The sequence below is a fragment of the Rhea americana genome, unplaced genomic scaffold, assembly GCF_003343005.1.
Source record: "Rhea americana isolate MKP2758 unplaced genomic scaffold, rheAme1 scaffold_67, whole genome shotgun sequence".
Taxonomy (NCBI): Eukaryota; Metazoa; Chordata; class Aves; order Rheiformes; family Rheidae; genus Rhea; species Rhea americana.
Genome location: NW_028186834.1, coordinates 323701 through 345520, shown reverse-complemented (window position 1 = coordinate 345520; position 21820 = coordinate 323701). Strand labels below are relative to the sequence as shown.

The window sequence follows — 21820 nt, the reverse complement described above, 5'->3', positions numbered from 1 at the left end:
AGAGAAGGGTGCYTTTGCCCCTTTGCTAGAGCTGTTCTGGCACTTGCCTTCATGTAGCAGATGACTAAGAAAGGGTTAGACCCCATCCAGCCTAACACTACAAGGACAAAAAGATGTCCTCACGAGAAAAACAGCCCACCTGTTCTGCTGGTATAGCTCCGCTTCTCACTTTCAAATCTGCATGCTTTCAAAGATGCTACATTTGTAAGATCAAAGACCAGTAGCTTCAACAGCAGAGGTATGTCTTAGACTAGGGAATTGTKATATGGAAACCACAGGTTCCCTTTAATTGCTGGAGCTACATGGTCTCTAGTGCAGTGAAAAGGGGCCCATTAAATTCAAGACTGATGAAGCTCTGAGCAGATATGTCAGCATCAACCATAAAGAAAAGTGACTACGGCACCTCTCTTTTCACAGCCTTCTAGTAGTAGATACACCAGCAAAAGAGGAGAAAGGCAGTGAGATGTAAATGAGAGGTAATTGAGAGGACTTCAGAAGAACAGACAGACTTTAACATAATGTTTGCTATGCTTAAAGAAAGTCAAATGTTCAATGTAAGATGGTTAATTTTTTTAACTGCTATCATGAAGACCTGAACACATCTCTTAAAACATTAAGATGTATAGCTTATTGATACAGAAGCCAGAAAAAGCCCAGTGCTATTGACTGGCATAACTGATTTTCTAGTCTTTCTATAATTGTTTAATTAGTATTCGAAGAAATAGATATTTTTACTAAAACATATTCTTGAAATCTAATCTATGGTAAGTAACTACACTTAGGTGAAGCATAGAGGCAGAGCAGAAACTGTTAAAACAATAGCTCTGTACTTACTCAGTGACTTTCTATTTTTTTGTAGCTATTTTCAAAGTTTTTTTCCTGGTATATTTATAATAATTTCAAAAAATTATGAAAAAATTCAAGTTTAGCAAAAGATATATGATCATGTACATAGTAAAACTTGGAATTGTGTGTTTAAATTAAATAAAAAAACAGAATTTGGATTCTGATAGTAGTAGTTAGTCCAAATAATACATGGCAAGATAGTTTGGGTTTTTTTTTTTTTTTTTTTTGGAAAACTAAAACTATACAAATTGTGCAAATCACATTGCAATGGAAGAGGATCACACAGAACACAGATATTTTTTGGACTTCTGAGTGACTGAAGAAACAACTGCCTGAGCTTTAATCACATCAAAATCTGATACAACAATCAATTTAAAATATCATAAAAACTGTGAAGGTACTGCAGTTGTTCTCTGATGCATACAATGCCAATTATCTTAGTTGCATACTTTCAATAAAAATAAAGGTACTGAGTTAAACTTAGAGTACGTTACTATGATTATACCTGTTTCAACAAAGTGTAGTTGGATCCATCAGTGCTAATTTTTCTTATTTCATGATGATCAGCCAGAATTAAGAAAGGTTCCTCATCTAAACCCCAGAAGAAAGAATATATTAGACTAGCTTTTACGTTAATTTATGGAAAATCAGGAATACAATGCTGAAATACAGATGGCTTGAAAAATAAATGTTACATGCTCTGATTGATGTTATGGATGAAAGAAAAATTTAAAACATTTAAATGTTCCAAGATAGATCAATGACGCAGTATAAAAATGAACAAAGCAATTAATTAGTATATCTTTCAGTGTAATTTAATTTTTTGCCTTTGTAATATGGGAACCATACTGAATTTTAGGCTAATATAATGTCAGAGATTGAATTTGAAATATATTTCACACCACTTGTTCTAGTTTTAAAATATCATTAGATAAATAATGAACAAGGTGATTTTCTAATTTCTTCAACTATTTTCAACAGTTTCTAAAAGCATAAACTGATCCTTAGCTATAAATTCAAACTGTACATTCACATACTTTAATATTCAACATTCACTTTCAAATTATTATTAAGGAGACTATTATTTGTTATTGTTGCAAGCCAAACACATTTTGACCATTGCTTTTTGAAATTTCAATAGTCAAAACATTCTGGAAATAAAGAAACAAAGCAATCTGGATAAACCTAAATTCTCTAACACTAAACTTCAGTGAGATGGGGCTTTTTTCACCTTGGTTTTCTGGTTTATTTGAAAATATTCCTCCAGATACTCAAGAACTCCATCCTGTACTTACTCTACTCTTTTAGTGAACACTTTGCATCACCTTCCATTCATTTCATGTTTAACTCTTCAGACATTCTCCAGTTCTTACATGATCTGAGGCATCATTCTCAGGTSAGACTAAGCTAATGGGCTGTAGAGAAAAACTGCTTTGATGCTATGAAGAGTTCAGGGCAATTTATACAAGAACTCAGCATTAAGCCAGTCACCGCATGTTGCCAACTCCTTTCACCACAGCTATCCTTGCTACGGCACGGCTGTACCTTTGTCAGCATCACTTTTCAAATTTTATATACTACTCCTCCAACATGTAACTGTCCTATCACATGTTCCAGCTCCTCCTATCATTTGAGTGATCTGTGGCTTTTAAACATCTGAGTGATTTGCAAGGTATGAGTAGGTGGAAAGCTAAATCAGTTCCTATAGCTCTCCTGTGCTTCTTTCAAATGGTCACTGAAGCACCTGAGACAGGAATCTGAGGCAGACAGAGGTTCCAGTCTTCTTGTCATTTAGACAGGAAATAGAACTAGTTTTTTTATACATATATACATACATACATATATATATATATAAAAAGTTTGCGCAAGGCTGGAATAAGAAGTAGTCTGCTCAAATTGTGAGAGAAGTGCCTACATTATGAAGAAAACTCAACAGAAGGCAAATAATGGGATTTTTGATTGTTTTCTGCTGATCTCCTTTCACTGATCAAATGAATCCTACTGACTGAAATACATAAAAACAACAAGAGTGGAATAGAGAGGGGGTAAGGAATTAAACAGTGTTATGTATCTTGAACTTTACTATGCATTACATATAAGCAGCGGCTGATTTTATATTTAAGCTGGCTGACTGCTCTGGGACCAAAGGAATTGGTAATTTCTATTATATTTTCCTGTCTGGCCTTTTCCTGTGCACTCTAGATATACATATGTACTAACATACTGGGAGGTTTGACAGATGATGTGATACTCTGAAGTTGATAAAACAAACAGCAGCAGTCTTCTAAATACTTACCATAAACAYATTAATATTACCATGTGACTCAAAAGTAGAAATTTGAAGTGATTTTTTCAACCTTTCCAGTATCTTCTCTAATAAAGTTAATAATTTAAACTGCCATAACACACTGCAACTATTTACCAGAAATATCTGAGCACAACACACATTAAAAATAGAATTTATATCGCATTCAGACATTGAATCACGTTCCTAGTGTTTGTTGAAAAGTAATACGCTTCCAAGCAACTTTACCTATCTTGCATTAAGAGGGAACAACACAGACATCAGAAGTAGGGCATTGTGCAAACTATTTTGGATACAGCTGTGGATTAAAAAAAAAAAGTGATACCTGAAAGAGATTTACAGCCATTTAGGTTATCAGGTTGTATTTCATACCCATCTGCACACAAGCATTTGTAGGTTCCATATGTATTGATGCACTGCTGGCTACAGGGAAACCCAGATGAACATTCATCAATATCTACACAGGTTTTGCCATCATCCTTCAGCCAGAATCCAGGCCAGCATTTGCACTAGGAAAGACATATACATACATTTTGTATTACTGCTTAATTCTGTTTCATATTTTAGTTCATTTATCCTCTTCCGAGTATTTTAGCACCATAAACTTTCTCATCTAACTTCAGTTTTTCAGATAACAACTAATTAAATCGCTATTTATACTATTTACTGGAAGGCATACCTACATTTCTTTTATAATTATAGCTAGTCTGGTTGTAAGTAGCATTCCCACCTTATTCTCTCCCCCCAAATTACTTTCTCCTGTAGAATAAGCAATTATTCTGTCTTCTTTAACTGGAGAAAAAGTGAAACATATGTTTTCAAAAATATGGAAAGGATTTTTCTACCAAAATAATGATGAATAATGATGAACACCTTTGGTGTTCCTTATTTTAAGGTGTACATATGTTTCTTAGGAAGGTAGATGTAGAGTTTTTAGTAATTTTTCTTCAAGCATTGATGACATCCAGCATTCTGTGTAACAGATAGAATAATGTGAATGAGAACTCTGAAGYTGACTTTTATTGGGGTCTGATAATAACTGTGGTAAACTGATTACATCAAATGTGAGAGTGATATAAAAATACAGCTAGATGGAAAGAAGTGAAAATGGACGAGAAAGTTAATATCAGATGATTTTTCTTTAAGTTCTAAAAACAGTAAAGAAGTATAAGAAGAAACTGACAACAAACTGAATTAGGGAAAATAAGAAGGATTTTTCAAATAGAATAGGGAAAAAACAATTATTACAATTCTATTAGTCCATTATTACATTAAAACATGAAAAATGCCTGTAAAACTGMAGAAATTGAAAACAGTTTAAATAAAATTTCTCTTTTGTATTTCACAAAACAACAAATGATGTCATTTCACACTATGGTGATGAAATATGTTTGAGAGAGAAGTTAAACAGAAGGGATTTTAAAAGAAATAACTAACTGAAAGAAGCTCTCCGCAATTTTTAAATTATTGTAGTTTTCAGTAAGTGAAAATTCCTTGGGACTGAAAGGAATTAATCCTGTGGAAATAGCATAATTATGCAATGATGAAACAGGTGTATACTTTCAGCACCGCACAAGTATTTGTCATATATTTCCCGCGGAGACTAAGAACCTGCTGTCTCCACAGTGATGCTACTTCAATAAGATTTTTGTCGTACTCAACGTGGTTGCCAGCTCTCTAGTCTAGGAGAGTGTTTTAGAGGTGAGGGCTTGAATACCTTCAGAGCTAAGCCAGATTCTGCTAAGCTCTCCAKGGAGAATATTCTATTAAAAAGATGAGAAGTTTGTAGATGAGGTTAGAGATACTTCAAAGTTAAAACTGTGAAAACTCTTTCTTCTGTCCTTAGTTACAATTTTTAAGTTAGCACAATATTTAGGGTTTTTAACCATTCCCCAAAATTCTAGAATGATCCTTTCCCAACATCTCAGACTCAAAGAATGGATGCAGATGATTCAGGAAAAAAAAATCACATGCAAGCAACTACAGAGTTTATTCCGGAACTAWGGCAATTAATATTTTGTTTTATTATTTATGTTGGTGTCTTTGACTTAGAAAAAAAATCGGAGAAAACTACTATTCCTGGGACTCACTCTTAAGTGTTTTTCTTTCTGAGAACTGAAAAGCAGATTGTTTTTTGGTCCTCTGTGTACATCAGTATGATTTATTATATTGAAGTATTGTATGTTCTTTTCCCATAGATTTAAACTAATGTATTATACTAGTTTGTGCAGAATTGGCAGTCGTTTACCTACTGGAAATAAGAATTAGAATGTACTTCTTTTCAATCAAGTGCAATACACTGGAATTTTTATTATGATTAAGCAATAGTTAAGAAACAGTTAAGAATTAGGAATTTGCATTATATTGTATCACARTCTGTAATTATTCACCTTGTATCCAACAGGAAGATCCTGACAATCTTGAGAACAGCCACTAACTTTCTTACTGAGGCATTCATTAATGTGGCAGCCTTTCTCATCAGAGCCATCATTACAATCTTCTTTGTTATCACAAACATCATGTTGAGGAATACACTTCCCATTTTTGCACATAAAGAAAGAGCTGTTACATGACTGCTCTGGAAAAGAAAAGAAGAGAACAAAGGACTTTTTCTTTGTGTAGTCTACTGGTATTTGAATCAGTTGCAATGGTTCAAATTCTAGTCYCCAACTTACTGTTTCTTCCTATGCATTTGTTTCCATTTAATTGAGAATCCTCAATATTATCTCTGAACAAAATATAGTAGCAGTTYTACAGTTTACAAAACTTAGAAAACATGGTTTTTCTCCCCGGTRGATGTTGCAGTGTTTAGTAACATGTGTGACCTAACTCCAAAATGCGTTTCCTTTTCTGAGTACACTGGTAACAGTCTTTTTTCCCCATTGACAAAATGTTAAGGYAACTCCTGTCTTTGACATCCCCACCCYTCACAGATTTTGTTGAAACTYGTCAATGTGTTTAAAGTAAGACTTAACGCATGACCACTTTCAAGATTACACACAACTCATTTCCTTAGGGTTGAAATGAAATATTTCAAATTAGGAGCCTAGTAAATATCTATAGCATCACATATTTGATGTAATACAAATCAAAGTCCAAAATAGTACGCTGACAACATTGAAGATACATCAAGTAGAACTATACATAATTAAAATACTCTAATCTTTAAGAGGACTTCTGTAATTGGACTTAGAAGTTAAATCTGGGAAGAGTAATGTGAGAACTAGAGGCTGAAACACAAGATAACTTCAGGGAATTTTCCTTTTGTAATGAATGACTTAGATCAGAACCAGATCGGATAGTTGATACACATAGCTACACCTAGCTCTATTACTATATATTCCATACAAATCCCATGATGTGAAATATTGTAAAATTCATTTCAGTTTTTGAGATTATCTGAAAATTCTTATGTATGTTTATGATACTAAGAACTTCTGTACTAYTGTGAATACACTAGCAATACCAAATTGAAGTACTCCTTGTGAACTGAAATTTCAGCAACAATATAGAATTTTCAACCAATTACTATAGTTTTGGACATTTCAATTTCATATGGTTGTTCCAAATACTCATATTCTACATGACTCACATTTCAAGTTCAATGTTAGTTTTATTAACTATGGGGAATTTTATGGCTTACTTCAATAGAAACTGCTACACTATATCTTCCTAATTTAAAACAGGATATGAGGCTGTACATGTGCTCACCTATGCGACAGATCCTTTCATCTACATTCACATTTTTCAAACCAGAGTAAAAAAACTTAAATAAATTTAACACAGAGGCATCATACATATGATCCCTTACCTCAAAGCAAATGAATGATTTCAACAAAACCAGCATACCAAACTATGTTACTGTGTAATGAAGTGATTAAAATCTAGACAAAAGAAGTGGACTTTCAAGAAGTCACAGAATAGGATACCATAGGCAGACCAGGATTCATTTAYTATTCAACAGTCAGACCTCAACAACACTATTTGTGCCCATAAATAAATAAATAAAAACAACCATATCCATTTAGCATTTTTCTAATAAAGCTATATTTGTGTTTACTGTAAAGGGAACAGCTTAACCTCCCTGTTTTTATGATCCAGTTCTGCATATAAACATTAGGTACACTGAATATGTTTAGGACAACAGATCAGCTACTACATGTGTTGACAATAATTAAGATAATACCATCTTGGTTTAGTACTAATAGAATTTACGCATTAATGAACTATTGAGCTGTTAGCTGACGTTTTGATTGCCCAGCGTTGACAAAGTATGATCACATTCTCCTTCTAAGAARTAAGGAACATCAGACAGAGAACTGTATCTTTAAGCTACTCGGTTTTACATTTGTCTGTCTACAATTCTAAATCATTGTTTTCAGAAAGAAGGGTAACATACATTACTCAGAAAATGAAATACAAACCTGAGCTTTTGCATTTTATGTTTATAGGTGCTTCATCAGAATGGTCTGGGCAGTCAAAGTCCCCGTCACACTGCCACTGAGAATTTAACAGACACCTTCCATCAGCACAAGTGAACTCTCCAGGACGACAGTGACGATACCCTAGAAATACAGTAATCAATGACTTCATATTTTGTTCCACACTTTGGACATAAAATTTTGCACGTAGAAAGCAAAACAAGTAAAAATGGATCTTGTTGTGTAAAGYTCTATATGCTTACACATATGATTGCCAACAGAGAAATCAAATGTGTCTTACATAATACAATATAGTCACAAAACAATTCCAACATATGTAAAATACATATCTGAAACTCTCATCATAAACAGATTTTTCTTTAGATGTAGTTTAACTTTTTCCTATTTTAGGAGACAGCTAATAGACTTTTTAGAAGTTGCTATACTCAACAAATACTTTTACACCACACTTACCACTTCTTTCCYTTAAATACATGCAGAACACTAACCCTATTAAGCATACGTTTTCTTAACCCTCTTCAAAGTTAATAAATATATATCAACTTTTACAACATTTTCAAAATTGAAACAGGTTTCTAACAGAAAATATCAACATATAAAATAGCAAAGAAACTACAGACAAACATTTGCTTCTTAGAATCTGATTTTTTAGAAACAACAAACCAGTATAAAAACTTAGAAAAGTCAGAACAAGTTTAGCCTTTCCTATACAATCTTGAAAAATAAAAGTTGGAAAATTCCCAGATGGCTAATCATCTTTCATTTTTAAGATATTTACTTTTAAGATTTTCTTATACCAAACCAGCTACTGAAAACTTACCTTCCTATTTGGGAAAGAAAACTGTAATTTTTCCTATATATTATTTGTATAAATTCTACCTCAAATATCTGTTCCCTTTTAAAAGATCTCCCAAGGCAAGACTAAATTTAACTTAAAATTCAGATAATCTGTACAAAATTGAAGGCAGATGTTGGGAAATTATGAAGAAGGGATCAGAGACAGAAGGYAAAAATGACCAAGAAAAACAGAAAGCATATGGCAAAGGAGAGTATGGAAGTAGTCAGGAGAAAATGCTTAAAGGTAAATTTTTGTGTGTTAAATATGCACACTGCTGCTAAATTATCAAGGAAATCTTTTACTTGATTTAATTTGTAATTTTAGAGCCATAAATCAAAAGTTATATACATGGAGTTACCATGATTTTGGTTCATTGAAGAAAATCCCACAAATAAACTGAAGCAAAGAATGAAGACTTACAAAAATACAAGGTAAACATGATTATAAAACAAGAATTACACAGTAAGACTCTTACAAAGAATGATTTTGCAATTTTTTTCTTTAATTAATTTCAGTTAGGTCTAATAGTCTTTCCTCTTTAAAAAAAAAGAAAGGCAGATTTTAAGCTCTAAAAACTTGACTTGATTCTTCTAAGAAACAAATCCAAAGTGATAGTAACTACTGAAACTTTGATTAATYTGTAAACATCAGAAATAAGCACTGACAAGAGTTAAATGTGAGAAGCAGAAAGTTAATATTTGTTCTTTCTTCAAAYTACTATATCCCCAGCCATGTGGTATAGTTTTTTTCTACTAGCAGATGGAGACATGAAATTTTACTGTCTGGGATGAGCTGTCCCTCTACATCAAGATCTTTAATCCACTTGTAGTTTTAGTTGTCATTTAGAAATATGTTAATGTACTACTTTCAAAGCACAGTATGCTATTGCATCAATTATAATCATCGATTTGAATTCAAAATAGTTCAGTGGTCTTTTGAAGGATTTACTAAATTTTTTTCTCTCTCTTTTTACATAGATCATACTTGGAAGAAAGTAGGCTGGCTTGATACTGAAAAAAGGTGAAGGCTTTTTGGTTGTCTGAGGTACCTTTGGTTGGAAGTGTTTATAGGCCAATAGCTTTACCTCAACTCTGTAGTGTTTCACAAGGATGTTGTCATGGAAAGGGTCACTATCTCTACAGAAAAGGGGCATTTGCTCCTTCTTTTACACTAATATTGCTTCTACTCCAGATGAATATGATTTAAAGAAATCAGAAACTGAAATCAAAAACTTCTTCCTATTTCTGTATTACCCTTTTAGTTAGCCATATAAATAAAGTTGAAATCTTTAATCCAGAATATCCTTCAACAGGGGTTCCCACAAAAACTTTTTGATTCTTAAGAACATAAGAAATACGCTAGAGCATCACACCGACAGTTCATCTAGACCAGTAGTCTGTCTCCCTAGAACCAACAGGGGATGCTACTTAGAGAGAATATATTTGTTCAGTCTCCCCAGCTTCTATTCTTTTTTAAAAAAATAATTAAAGATTTCATAAGTAAGACAAGATTATAAAATGGAGTCAAAACTTATATCAAAGTAAATTTCAAGGAGTAGAAGAATTTTGAGTTTTCTATACTTTTAAAAGGAATACCCTAACTTACCTTTTATGAATGAATTTCAAATCAAATTTTATCCCACTCAGTAGACAGACTGCTCAGGAATATTTATTACTACTATTATTTTGGACATCAAGAAGCAAAGGTCTAGCAGGCTATGGCCAGTCTACCTAGTTTCAGCCCAAAACAGAAAACAGAAATTAAGGGTTTAAAATCTTAGTGAATTAGATGGTTTATCTTTAATTCCTGTTAGCACCTAAAGACTTTGAAAAGTCTGTTTTGTCATGCCTTCCTCTTCTATATGAGTTGTTCCCTTTCTTGTAAAATAATGTATCCCTTTCCTAAAATTACGCTATAACAGGTTTACCACACTGTTTTAGCTTAATCACACACAACAGTACCTATCTGATTACCAGCTAATGGAAAATTGAATTGGAGCAGCTCAAAACAATTATGTTGTTGCAGATTTCAGTATACTTGGTAGAAATTAAACAGAGTCAGTGCTGGTAGGCAAGTCCACACTACAATTAGATCAGGAGTTTGTACACCCTCTTCTGTTGCTAATTCCTCCTTCTGAAAGTCTAGTGAACCAGCACTATTTATATGTGAGTATTTTTAGGGCCCATGCATCTGTGTGATGCTATAGAAAACAAATGAAATGTACCAGCAAGAATACCAGCATGAAATTATAAGCATCTAGAAGAAAATGCACGTATTCCTGAACTTTGTGAGTAACTGTTTAGGTCTAAATAATTATTTAGGAATTGAAGCCTCTTTTAAGCAAAATTTGATCAAAGCAGCACCGGCACAYGAGGCTAAAGCATCCACGTTTCCAGTAGGCGGGACGGACAACAGCATCACGCGCAGGCCCAGACGAAGGGGCCCAGTCCCGCGGTGGGGGGAAGGTACACGTAACTCTGTGTGCAGGGTGTTCAGAACTTTGGGAGATTTCATTATAGAAGGGGGTTTAGAAATTTGTGGGTGTATATTCACATTCTGTAAGTGTCTGCTAAGGTGGTTTGTCTGTGGCATTGCTGCTATTGATTCTAAGCAACTGATCCCCAGTTATGTCATTAATAGCTCARTTACCTGCTTTGATCATGATTTGGTTTAAACTACATGAACAAAGCAGTTTTTCCCTAGAACAACTTACTGTTATAAGCTCAAAAAGCCATATAGCTTATGTAAGTGAAAAGGAAACAGCCAGGAGAAGAGCATGTTCTCTTCTCTCTTCTAGGATGCCTAAGTTCACATTGGCAAGCTGTGCGAATGGAACAGCTGCTAACGACAACCCAATATGCACTCTACATGCAATTCAGAATTTAAATTTCCACCAGCCCTAATCTGTTCTTGAAGACTTCAGGGCCAAGCTGGCCAGAGCACATAATCTGGTTCAGCTTCATTCAAAGTCTTTCTTCTCCCCATCAGTTCATTTGCTTTATCTCTGCTCCATATGAGCCAAAAAACAGTAAGTGCAGACAACTTASAGATTCACTTTAGAAGTGCATTCCTCATCTGACCTATATAATGTAGATGTAYGCAGGAATGGCTGCTGCCTCTAAAGTACCAGCCTACTCCCGACAAGCATGAAGGAGAAGGGGCAATCTGCCATGGGAGCAGAACTTCTCCGTGTCACGTACAGTTTCAGTGCTGTTCATGAAATCTATTCTTTATATGACTAAAAAGAGTCATAAGTCTAAGAGTTTATTTACTATATTATCATACTCTTTCTCTTCAATGTTTAATTGTATGGTAAATTTAAACCTTACATGAAAAAAATAACTAATTGTAAATATCACATATATWTWTWTWYTTTTAATCTTTGAATGCCTACTTACATCATTTATTCATTTACACCTTTCAAGTGGTTTGTACGTTAGAAATGCCTAAACTATATAGCTAGCTATCTTCTGCTGTGGTTCTCAAAGTACATTTTGCAGAGTATATAAATGATATAGATTTCCATTGCACAAAGAGAGAAATAATAATAATTTGTGCATCTGTATTTTTTTGGACAGAATTTCTAAATTCTATTTTCCATAAATATTATTTACGCAAATGAATGTTTCTGAGTACTACTCAGAYAGGCTCTACCCACACATTCATATTCATTCCTGAATTCAAAAGAACAGTGAAAATTAAACATCTGCATATGGCTTCTGTTGATACCATTTAACAGCAGTGATAWTAATGACAGATGTATCATTCCTTGAGAGAAAAAAAATGCATACGGAGACAAAGACAAAAATAGACATATAAAAATAGATATAAAATAGATATAAAATATAGATAAATAGAGAACAAGAGGTCACAGACTATACTTTTTAATTCTGTTAAACATAGTTAGTAAGTAACCATAAGTCAAAACTAAGGCAAATGATTTATCATTGCAGTTCCAGGTCCAAGTTCATACTAAGTTGCATTCATTATTGCACACACTGAAAGCCAACGCTTAAACAATTTTAGAAGGGGAACAGTTTTCTTATTCAATAGTGACTTAAATTTATAGATCTTACAGAAAGCCAGTTAACAGCAGGTAACAGTCTGAAATTTTTCTGTTTACAATACTTTGGTTATACTTGCCACATTCCAGTGATTCATCTGATCCATCTCCACAGTCATCATCATGGTCACATACAAACTGTTTGGGAATGCAGACTTTATTATGGCACATGAAAGCATTCTCGTCACAAGTGTTATTAGGAGCTAAGGAAAATAAAGCACATAAAAATAAATAAAACTGAGAGCAGTAAGACATATAGCTATTTTTTAATAGAAAAATGAATAGAGAAGTAAATAGTTAGTCTGAATGGATTCAATGTAAACAACCATAACTTCTGAGTCATATATAGAGTGTCATACAGTTAGACAGTAGAAAAAGCTACTCATCACTAAAGAGATAAAGATGGCTAAAATCTGAAGACACCTGAGCCAAAAACAAAACAAAACAAAACAAAACAAAAAAAAAAAAAAAAAAAAAAAAAAACTTCAGAAGTTCATGCTCTGGCTCTGAGGAACAAAATGTTTGAAAATACAGATGTTCTTCCTATGTTACACTGCTCCTGAACAACAGCCCTGTAAATTCTTCCATATTTAATATATAGCTCAGACTAGAAGTCATAMATGATAGAATATACATTTAACGGTGAGAGATAGTTATTTCAATATTTTTAACCTAYACCATTTTTACATACATTGGTAAAATAAAACCCATAATGATAACWCCAAACTTCTTTATTATTGAACGCCTGACACCTTTAATAGGAATGCATCTCAGAAGGCTGCAAGCAACAGTTTATAGTGCAAAAATATCAAGAGCTGAACAATTAGCCAGACTAAACTGGAGACTGAACTGTCTGCGCTTTTTTGATGTACAGTCTCTCTGACATGCAGCATCATTTTTTTCTTCCAGAAGAGGAAGAAAACTGCACAGTCAATAACACCATGCTAATTTTCATTAGTAAACCTGGTATATAATGTATATGAAGTGACACATACACACTGATCTTCAGCTGGTATACCTCAGCATGTATTAACAAAAACCAAAGACTGAAACACTGAAGGATCTGAGCAGGTATGCATTTGTATGTGTCAATCTTTTAATAATAATCTTGACAGTATAAGGGCATAATACTGTATATAACAACACAAACAGAATTTGGTATAATAAAGGCAAAAGCACTGAAAAAGGAAACACCAGACATTTTTAATACAGCAACATACCACAGCCTGCTGTAGAGAGTTCATCACTTCCGTTAGGACAGTCTCTCTCACCATCGCAAAGCCAGTGTTGAGGAACGCAGGCATGGGAACCTAAGCAACTGAATGCATCTGCTGCACAGGTTACTGAACCTGAAAAAATACTACTGGTCAGTGTTGACCACGGTCTCACTGATTTTTTTTTTTTTTTTTTTAAGCTAATGGGTAATGACTGGGTAAGGGGTTTTTACTTTAAAACAATGCTGAAAGAAGATTTTGTTCTGCACAGTGTGTTAAACATACAGGCCAAGACTGTATTTTGCAATAAAATTTTGACAAAACTTTCTATTCACCCAGGCTCTTAAAAGCACTTTCTGCAAGGAATGTTGATTTATCCTATTTCACGAAAACTATCCAACAGAGCAACTTTACAAATCAGTTTAGAGCAAACACAGTATGTTTAGCTTGACTGACCGAAAATGGATTATTCTTGTAAAAGGCATAATCCTCAGATTGCTGTACCCTATGCCAGGATACTTAAGGTATTCTAAACTTTGATGGATCACTCGCAAATATTCAATAGAGAACAACATGTATCAAGTATGCTAGTAATGGGAGTAAGAAAATCTCTAACAGTTCCAAGTAATTCACCRCATTGTTTATTTGAGTAAATGCTCCCCCCCTGCCTTTTAAAATAGGCTTTCCTCCAGATGAGGTTATTATATCATAGTTTATTTCATTCTGTTTTAAGATAAACTTTTACACAATCCATCAGTTAATGTCTTCTCCTGGGTAAGTCAAAGTTACTTCAGTAAAAAGGAGATGCTGTATTTTCCATGCATTTTGATTAGAAATTCATGAAAAAAAACCTTCACAGACTGTATTTGATTATTTTATTACTTATTCAAGATGAAAGCCAACTTCTCTTTACTTTTACTCATTCGACATTTTCTTTGATTTTGTATGTTTCTCAAGACTGAAAMCCCCAAAGTTATCTTGATCTCTCTTTTTTCTTGCAATTCAGATTTGTCTCCTGTTTCTAAGAAGAAATGCAGCCTCAGCTTCCACTTCATAACTGGTGTGGATTTTTCCCTCTTCAAGTGATGCCCTACAATCTTATAGGAGGGGCTTTCTTCTGAGAAGAAATCTACAACCTACTCCAAGTCATCAGATCAAAGGAATTACTCCTGAGCAGCCTTWAAAGAAAAGAAAGTAGTAATGTCACTTAGTAATTTGCTGATATTTGGCCTTTTCTGCTCAACTTTTCCTATTTTCTTTTCTAAACTTCCCATTAAGCTTCAGGTTTTGATGTTTATTAGGATTTTACATTGTTCTATASCAGTCCTAGTTGAGGTGCTTGCCTTCTTATTTCATACCTTCTCCCCTGATCCTGTTCCTAGAGGTGAGAGACAGACATCGCCTTGCTTGTCAAACAGACATTGCCTCTAACTTCCCAGTATTCAGTCTGATCCRAACACCATGAAAAATGTGATGCAAGATGGATGCCAAATTGAAGTTAAAGTAACAACTCATTCATATTTGCCCACATTAGAATTGTATTTTCCACTTTCATCWTCTTAACTTTTTAGCATTTCTACATCTGTGTTTGATTAGGATACTAATTTAACAAACCACAGCTCTGAAAACAAATCGAGGCGTTTTCTTTTCAGTTTACTTAATGGAATACTTAATTTTATTAAAATTATCATAATTAACATAGAATTATTATTGTGGTATCATACGTTAAGTGTAAACTATTTTTTGTTGTTGAGTGGACTTCAATTTTTTTTTAAATGAACATGTATTTAAGAATTAAAAGTTGGATTTTTTTTTTTAAGAAAACTGTAAAATACAACATAGATAAGGGTGGATCCAATATATAAATTATCATGAAACTATGACAGTATCACTTGACTTGATGTGATTTTCTAAAAGAATTCACTATGGCATCTCCACTCAWCTGAGCCTCAAAATAAAAGGAAAAATTTCAATTTCCTATGCAATTAAGAGCTTTGGATTTTGAGAGGAATATTATCCTATCATGCCTATGACTGTATCTAGAAAAATTTAAAGGGAATAGAAGAAAGAGCTAGAAAAAGACTGCTTAGAATCTTCAGGCACTTATCATCAAAATGCAAAGCTCAATTGAGATACATAGGTTTTACCTTAGAAAAGGGGAACAGAAAAGTTTGGTTCTCATTTTGCCCATGCCAGCACACCATTCAATTCTTCACTGATGGACTATATTCAAACCATACACTACTAAGAAAAAGTTTCTACCAAGGTGGTGYGGGAAGGGGCAGATACCCTCTAACAGCTTAACCTTAAAAGATATGGCCTTCTGAGATGTTATGCTTGTTCCCTTTCCACCACCTTCATGGGTGGAAATGATACAGAACTAAGATTATTCTACTTACCACAAACAGCATCACTCTCATCTAAGCCATCTCCACAGTCATCCTCACCATCACAAGYCCATTGCTTAGAAATGCACTTGTGTGCAGAGCAGGCAAATTGATTCCATGAACAGGATGAATCTAGGAATGACACTGGTGACTTCATTTGTCAGGTTCACAACAGCACTGCACTCTTAKTGTAGTTTAGGATCTCCTAACCATTTGTTTCTCTCCTCCTAATTTAGTGTATTAATATACTTAAATACGGTATAATCCTACAGCTGTATTCAGGATGTAAACAGTTGCTTAACACTTTGAATTCATCAATACATTTATAAAAAGTGACACTCAGAAGGCTTATACTGTAGTATTTTTAAACATTTTGCTAGTAGCATGAGGGCAAATACTTTAAAAGCATAGGAACAGTTTATGTATTTCATTCACATGGATGTTTTAAGTATAGTGAACTGCTTTATTTTGGTAGTAAAGCAGAGACTGCACAGTCTGAATTTTCAAACATTTCCCTCATCTTGGTATTGCAGYACTTAATTATATCTTTAAAACATTCCCTGCTCTTTTTCTCACAAAAAGTTGCTGTCTGTTTGCATTCTATTGTCCCATTTACACTTTTGTACTTATTCAAAGAAATAATGTGCAAAACGTTTTCCCTCTCACCCACAAACATAGCCTAATAGATTTTACAATGCTGTATGTAGGTATGTAAATTTACAAAAAACTGAAAATGTCAACATCAAACTAACTATGCCTGATGAATGTGGTCAGGACTAAACCTCTACATTTCTTGGGTTACAGCAGTACCTAATTTTTAAGACCAGAAAAGTAAATTGCACCCAAACAAGGGTGCATGTTAATGGAAACAGCGTCATTAAGACAGTAGAGTATAACTTCTGTTCAGTTAACCCACAGGAATTTGAAGTGAAAGATCAGCTCTCACTGCCTTCCTCTTTTATTAGGCAGTGTTTAAGAATCTTAAGAGATCTAAGACGGAACAGTCTTAGACCTGCTTTATAATGTATGCTATATTTTACTCACATATATGAACTTTGTTGTTACTTTAAATAATTATACCTCTATAGCCTCTGATGCAAAGAAAGCTCATAAAGGTCTATTTGACTTAATTCCTCCTGGAACTACACTATATCAATATGAACTCATTATGTTCATGAAGTGTCCTAACGAATGTTTATAAAGACTTAGTGTAATCACTATACATTATAGCAATAGGAAAGTCTGTATAGAAACAAATCTTTTGGAGAAAAAAATTGTTCATAGGGCTTTCATTCTGACAGTAGATAGGGTTTAAAACACTGGAAAACTCAAAATAATAGAAATTTTACTCTGAAAATGAAAATAAAAATGTAGTATTAAGCACTTTTTTTACACTGCTCTACACTCAAACATTGATGTATAAATACACACTTTGTGTTTTCGAAGTGCATCAATGATTACAGTAGCACAAATAAGACAAAATGCTCACCACAGTGCAATTCATCTACTCCATCCTCACAGTCTTTCTGCCCATCACAAAGCCAGGTGTTCAGAATACATCTTCCACTAGGACAACCAAAATAATTTTCTTCACATGTGGGTTTGTTTTGAACTGTGATAAAATAAAGAATGTAATGTAAAATGGTGTCTGCTAGTATGATTAGGAGCCTAATACAATTCTGCTAAATTTCTAAAAACTAATGGATAGCAAGATGATTATGTTTACAAATGCTATTTTTATTATTGAACTGTGTCCATACATATTAGTGAATAGTGATAGCTAAGTACTTTAGGAAGCTGAAGTAATTTATTTAGAGAAGAAACAGAAAACAGCTTGAACCTAAATAGGAAAGTAGTTCAGTTCACAGATTTTGAGCTCAGTCAGATCAACACTGCTTGCTGATTTATACCAGCTGAAGATATGGCTCTTCTTTCTGATTGATCTGCCAGCATCAACAAGATAACCTAACTGCTGCAGTATTTTTGTCACATTTTTCTGGGTTAAGCTACAATTGATGCATGTACTGACTACCTGGAATTTTACTGATGCTGGAGCCAGAGATTTAGACTTTGTCACAAATGAAAATATTGTTGTTGCTTGCCTTTTTCTTTGTAGAGGCTAAGAGCCATTTTATTTTAATAAATGCTTGGAAAACAAATGCAAGAGAAGAAAACATACCATATATTTAGTTTCATAACACATATATATTAGCAAATGAGTGGCGTACATTATTTTCAATATCTCAAGCAAGCACATTGTCTATAAAAACATAGGCAACGTGCATTAATTCCAAATACTGGAAATCACTGGAGCTCTTTGTCAAGTTTTCTGTTATATATAAGGGTTAATATAATATATAAGGGTTATCTGCACTGTTTTTCTTTTCTTCCCCTTGGTCTCTCTTGCTCTCTCAGAAAAAGGTAAAATTTTGATGTTTATGGCTTCTACAGCTGTATGAATACAAAAAAAGAATAAGGAAAGTAGTGGGAGGTACTGTGAAGACTGGGTAGAATTAAAGACTAACTATAGCCATCCCTAAATAAATATTTTGCCTTCATTTTCTGTAAGAACAATGGCACTGAACAAWTACAAGATAGTTAAAGGGAATTATTATATTTGTAATACAGAAAACACTCAGAAACTTAATGTGCCAAAGTCAGTCAGTTTTGAATGACATCGCAAAGGAAATCAAAACTATGCTGAACTGAAACAATCCTACTTTTGAATAGAGAGACGAATGATCCAGGCACTTAGGCACACAATAAAATGAYAGAAATTCTCGGCACACATTTGAAAGACAGAATAGAGTAATACAAAGARATGGACAATGGAATAACATGCAACACTAGTTTACTGAAGTTATATCAAACTGCCCTCAGAATCTTCTTTGGAGGGGAAAAAATGTATAGACAAGGAAAATGCAGTAAATCTAAGGTATTTTGAGTTGTGTTATATGCAGCAAATTATGAAGAATGATGAGATAATCCAGAGAATAAGGAAATTATTACGAAAACTGAAAATTAATAGGCATCTGGTTTATAGAGAGAATGAAAGTTCTTAATGTCAGGTTGAATGACAGTAGTACTTAAGTTCTTCCAGGTTCATTCTGGATCTTGGTAATACTTTCATCTACGATGCCAGCAAAAATATAAAAGAATTCTAATATAAATTGAATATAATATAAATTGAATATAAATTTGATGACACAAAATTGGGATTTTCACACAGAAAAATACTCAATAGGAATAATCAGATGATGTTGATTACTAGGCTAGCAAAAATTAGATGGTATTTAACAGTCCAAGACTCATGATTTTGTTCTTAATGATTAACAACAATTATTCCTAAGGAGAAGAAAGAGATAYTGGTCACAGGAAGACTATGAAAATAAACAAAGAAAATTTAAAATTTATTGAGAAAATCTTTTTCAGTGACACAAGAAAGAAGACTTCATATAGTATACTGCATACTGGACTAGTGTGTTCAAGAGATGCAGACTGAGATGATTACAATGACACAGAAAAGTATCCCATCTTGACAGAAAAATGCTAAACTGCCTTGGCTTATTTGCCATTGCGAATAAAGATGATTAAGGATACAATTACTGAAAGACTACAAAGTCCTTCTCAGCGGAAGAACGAATGAGTATAAACCAGAACAGAGGTAGGCTAGAAATTAAAAGAATGAGTGAAGTTCTGGAAGACAAATAAAATGGGCCAAAAATAGTACTATTTTTTAACTCTATAAATTTTTTTATGATGAGAGCTCAAGGCATAGGAGAGGAGCTATAGRCTTGCTGTCCCTAGGGCTTCTTTTGACAGTGCAGTCTTCAGCTTAACTAGAATGTTATAGGATGGCCCTAATCCTACAAATATGTCTCAACAAACCTGTGATCATTTTTGCATTCTAAATACAGGTTTTTGTTTCTTTATCTTTTATGTTTATAAGTTATACTTAATGTTCTTAAAGGAGAAACACTGAGTAAGAATAAGCAGCAAAACCTAAGTGCCGTCTTTCTTTGGGTACGGATCTAATATTGTTATTAGTTATTAATATTATTATTAGTATTCATTAGTTAACATTAAATATGGCACTAAGTGTCCAAAGGATGGGAGTTAAGGCTTGTATAACCCCTAAAACTTCCTATAAATCAAAATAGATTATAAAATAAARATTTATGCATAATATATCTAAATATTTATCCATGACTGAGAATCACATTTTGTACAACACTTCAGAAGTCAGGGTAACCAAAAGAACCTATAAAGTGTTAAAAAGTAGATGCTAAAATCATGATTATGAAATTACAAGAATCTCTCAAGASTGCAGAAGAAACTTGCACAAACGTACCACACTTCTGCAAGTGAGATTTTTCTCCACACTGATATTAAACAGATTTTCTATTCAAATAGAAAACTATTTAAACATTAAAAACCTTCTGCTATCTTCTGAAGTTCATTCACGCTTGCTCTGGCGATTCTGATAGAAGTTATGTAATTACATCTCATGAATGTAGTGGCTTTCCTTTCTGCTATGATATCTATRTACGTTGAAAATGTATTTTTCTAATAACATGTTAGTACTGTGCTTTTCACAAAAAAGTGAGAGATACAAAGAAAAATAAGACTTCAAAAATGTCAGGTAAGTTCGCCTCTTGTTTGTTTTGTATAAGATATTAAATTAACTTCTACTTTTTCTTAGTAGTTGTTTGTTCATCCCTATTTTAATGAGGGTTGCTTTGTCAAGACATTAGAATTATGATTTTTTTCCCTAGATGTTGCAAGGAGTGAACTTTATTTCGCATAGACGAGCAGAGAGAGACAGGGAAAACTGACTCGTAGGCTTATGTGAAAAGTAGCRCAATCTCCAGCAGAAAATAGCTCTTCTTTTTATGGAAGCCTACAAGCTCGACTCCAGACTGGAACTCAAGTGAACAATGATCTCTTAACACTGGCACAAGAGCAGAAAAGAATCACAAAAGCAGTAACCCTGAAATCTGTCCTGGCAGCCCACACCAAGTACCTCAACAAAATAAAAAGGAAAAGTAAAAAAAGCAAAGAAGAGAAGAAATACCATCCACTAAAACACTAGCTAATAAAAGTTACTGAGTGAATATGCTGAAGCTTGATGAACTTGACATTTTGATGACTAAAGTTTAACTTAAATAATAAAAATGATTAATGATAGACCTAACCTGGAGGAAACAGAAAGCTAGTCATTACAGTTTTCTCAGATAAATGCATCATTAATTTGTAATATCTTGCATAATTTGATAAAAAAACAAAATATGATTGCTGAAAAAACTGGTGTTCCACATTATTTGTATCTCTATATTAAGTAAAAAGTATTGAATGAATAAATATTTTGCAGCATAATTAGAAAAACCAAAAATATGCTTTTTCCAGAAACAGAAATTAATATATATTTTTTTATTTTTCATGATTACCTGGGCATTTTAGTTCATCTGTGTAATCTCCACAGTCATTAGATCCATCACATATCCATTCTGGCAGTATACAAAGYGAAGTCGAATTACAGCTAATAAATCCTGTAGATTTTATTCCAAGTTTATAGAAATAAGCACAATTTGTGTTATCTGGAAAGAGAGAGTAAATTACTGCATCACATCTAATACCCACTGAAAGACYGAGTTTCGTTTTCAGATTTAGCTTTAGCTTGCACAGACCATGCAGCTGTTGGTACCCAACAAGTAATGACTACAAA

General features: G+C 33.5%; 1 protein-coding gene across 1 annotated transcript in view; it reads right to left on the bottom strand.

The window, feature by feature from the left end:
- Positions 1–21820, bottom strand: part of LRP1B (LDL receptor related protein 1B) — a 236065-nt gene that overhangs the window by 109247 nt on the left and 104998 nt on the right. The window contains exons 30-38 of the mRNA XM_085320958.1: positions 21543–21692; positions 17585–17707; positions 16108–16227; positions 13715–13843; positions 12575–12697; positions 7576–7716; positions 5542–5729; positions 3477–3660; positions 1352–1437 (exon numbers count right to left, since the gene is read on the bottom strand). Coding sequence (XP_085177084.1) covers positions 1352–1437; positions 3477–3660; positions 5542–5729; positions 7576–7716; positions 12575–12697; positions 13715–13843; positions 16108–16227; positions 17585–17707; positions 21543–21692 — 1244 coding nt within the window. The remainder of the gene's footprint in view (positions 1–1351; positions 1438–3476; positions 3661–5541; positions 5730–7575; positions 7717–12574; positions 12698–13714; positions 13844–16107; positions 16228–17584; positions 17708–21542; positions 21693–21820) is intronic.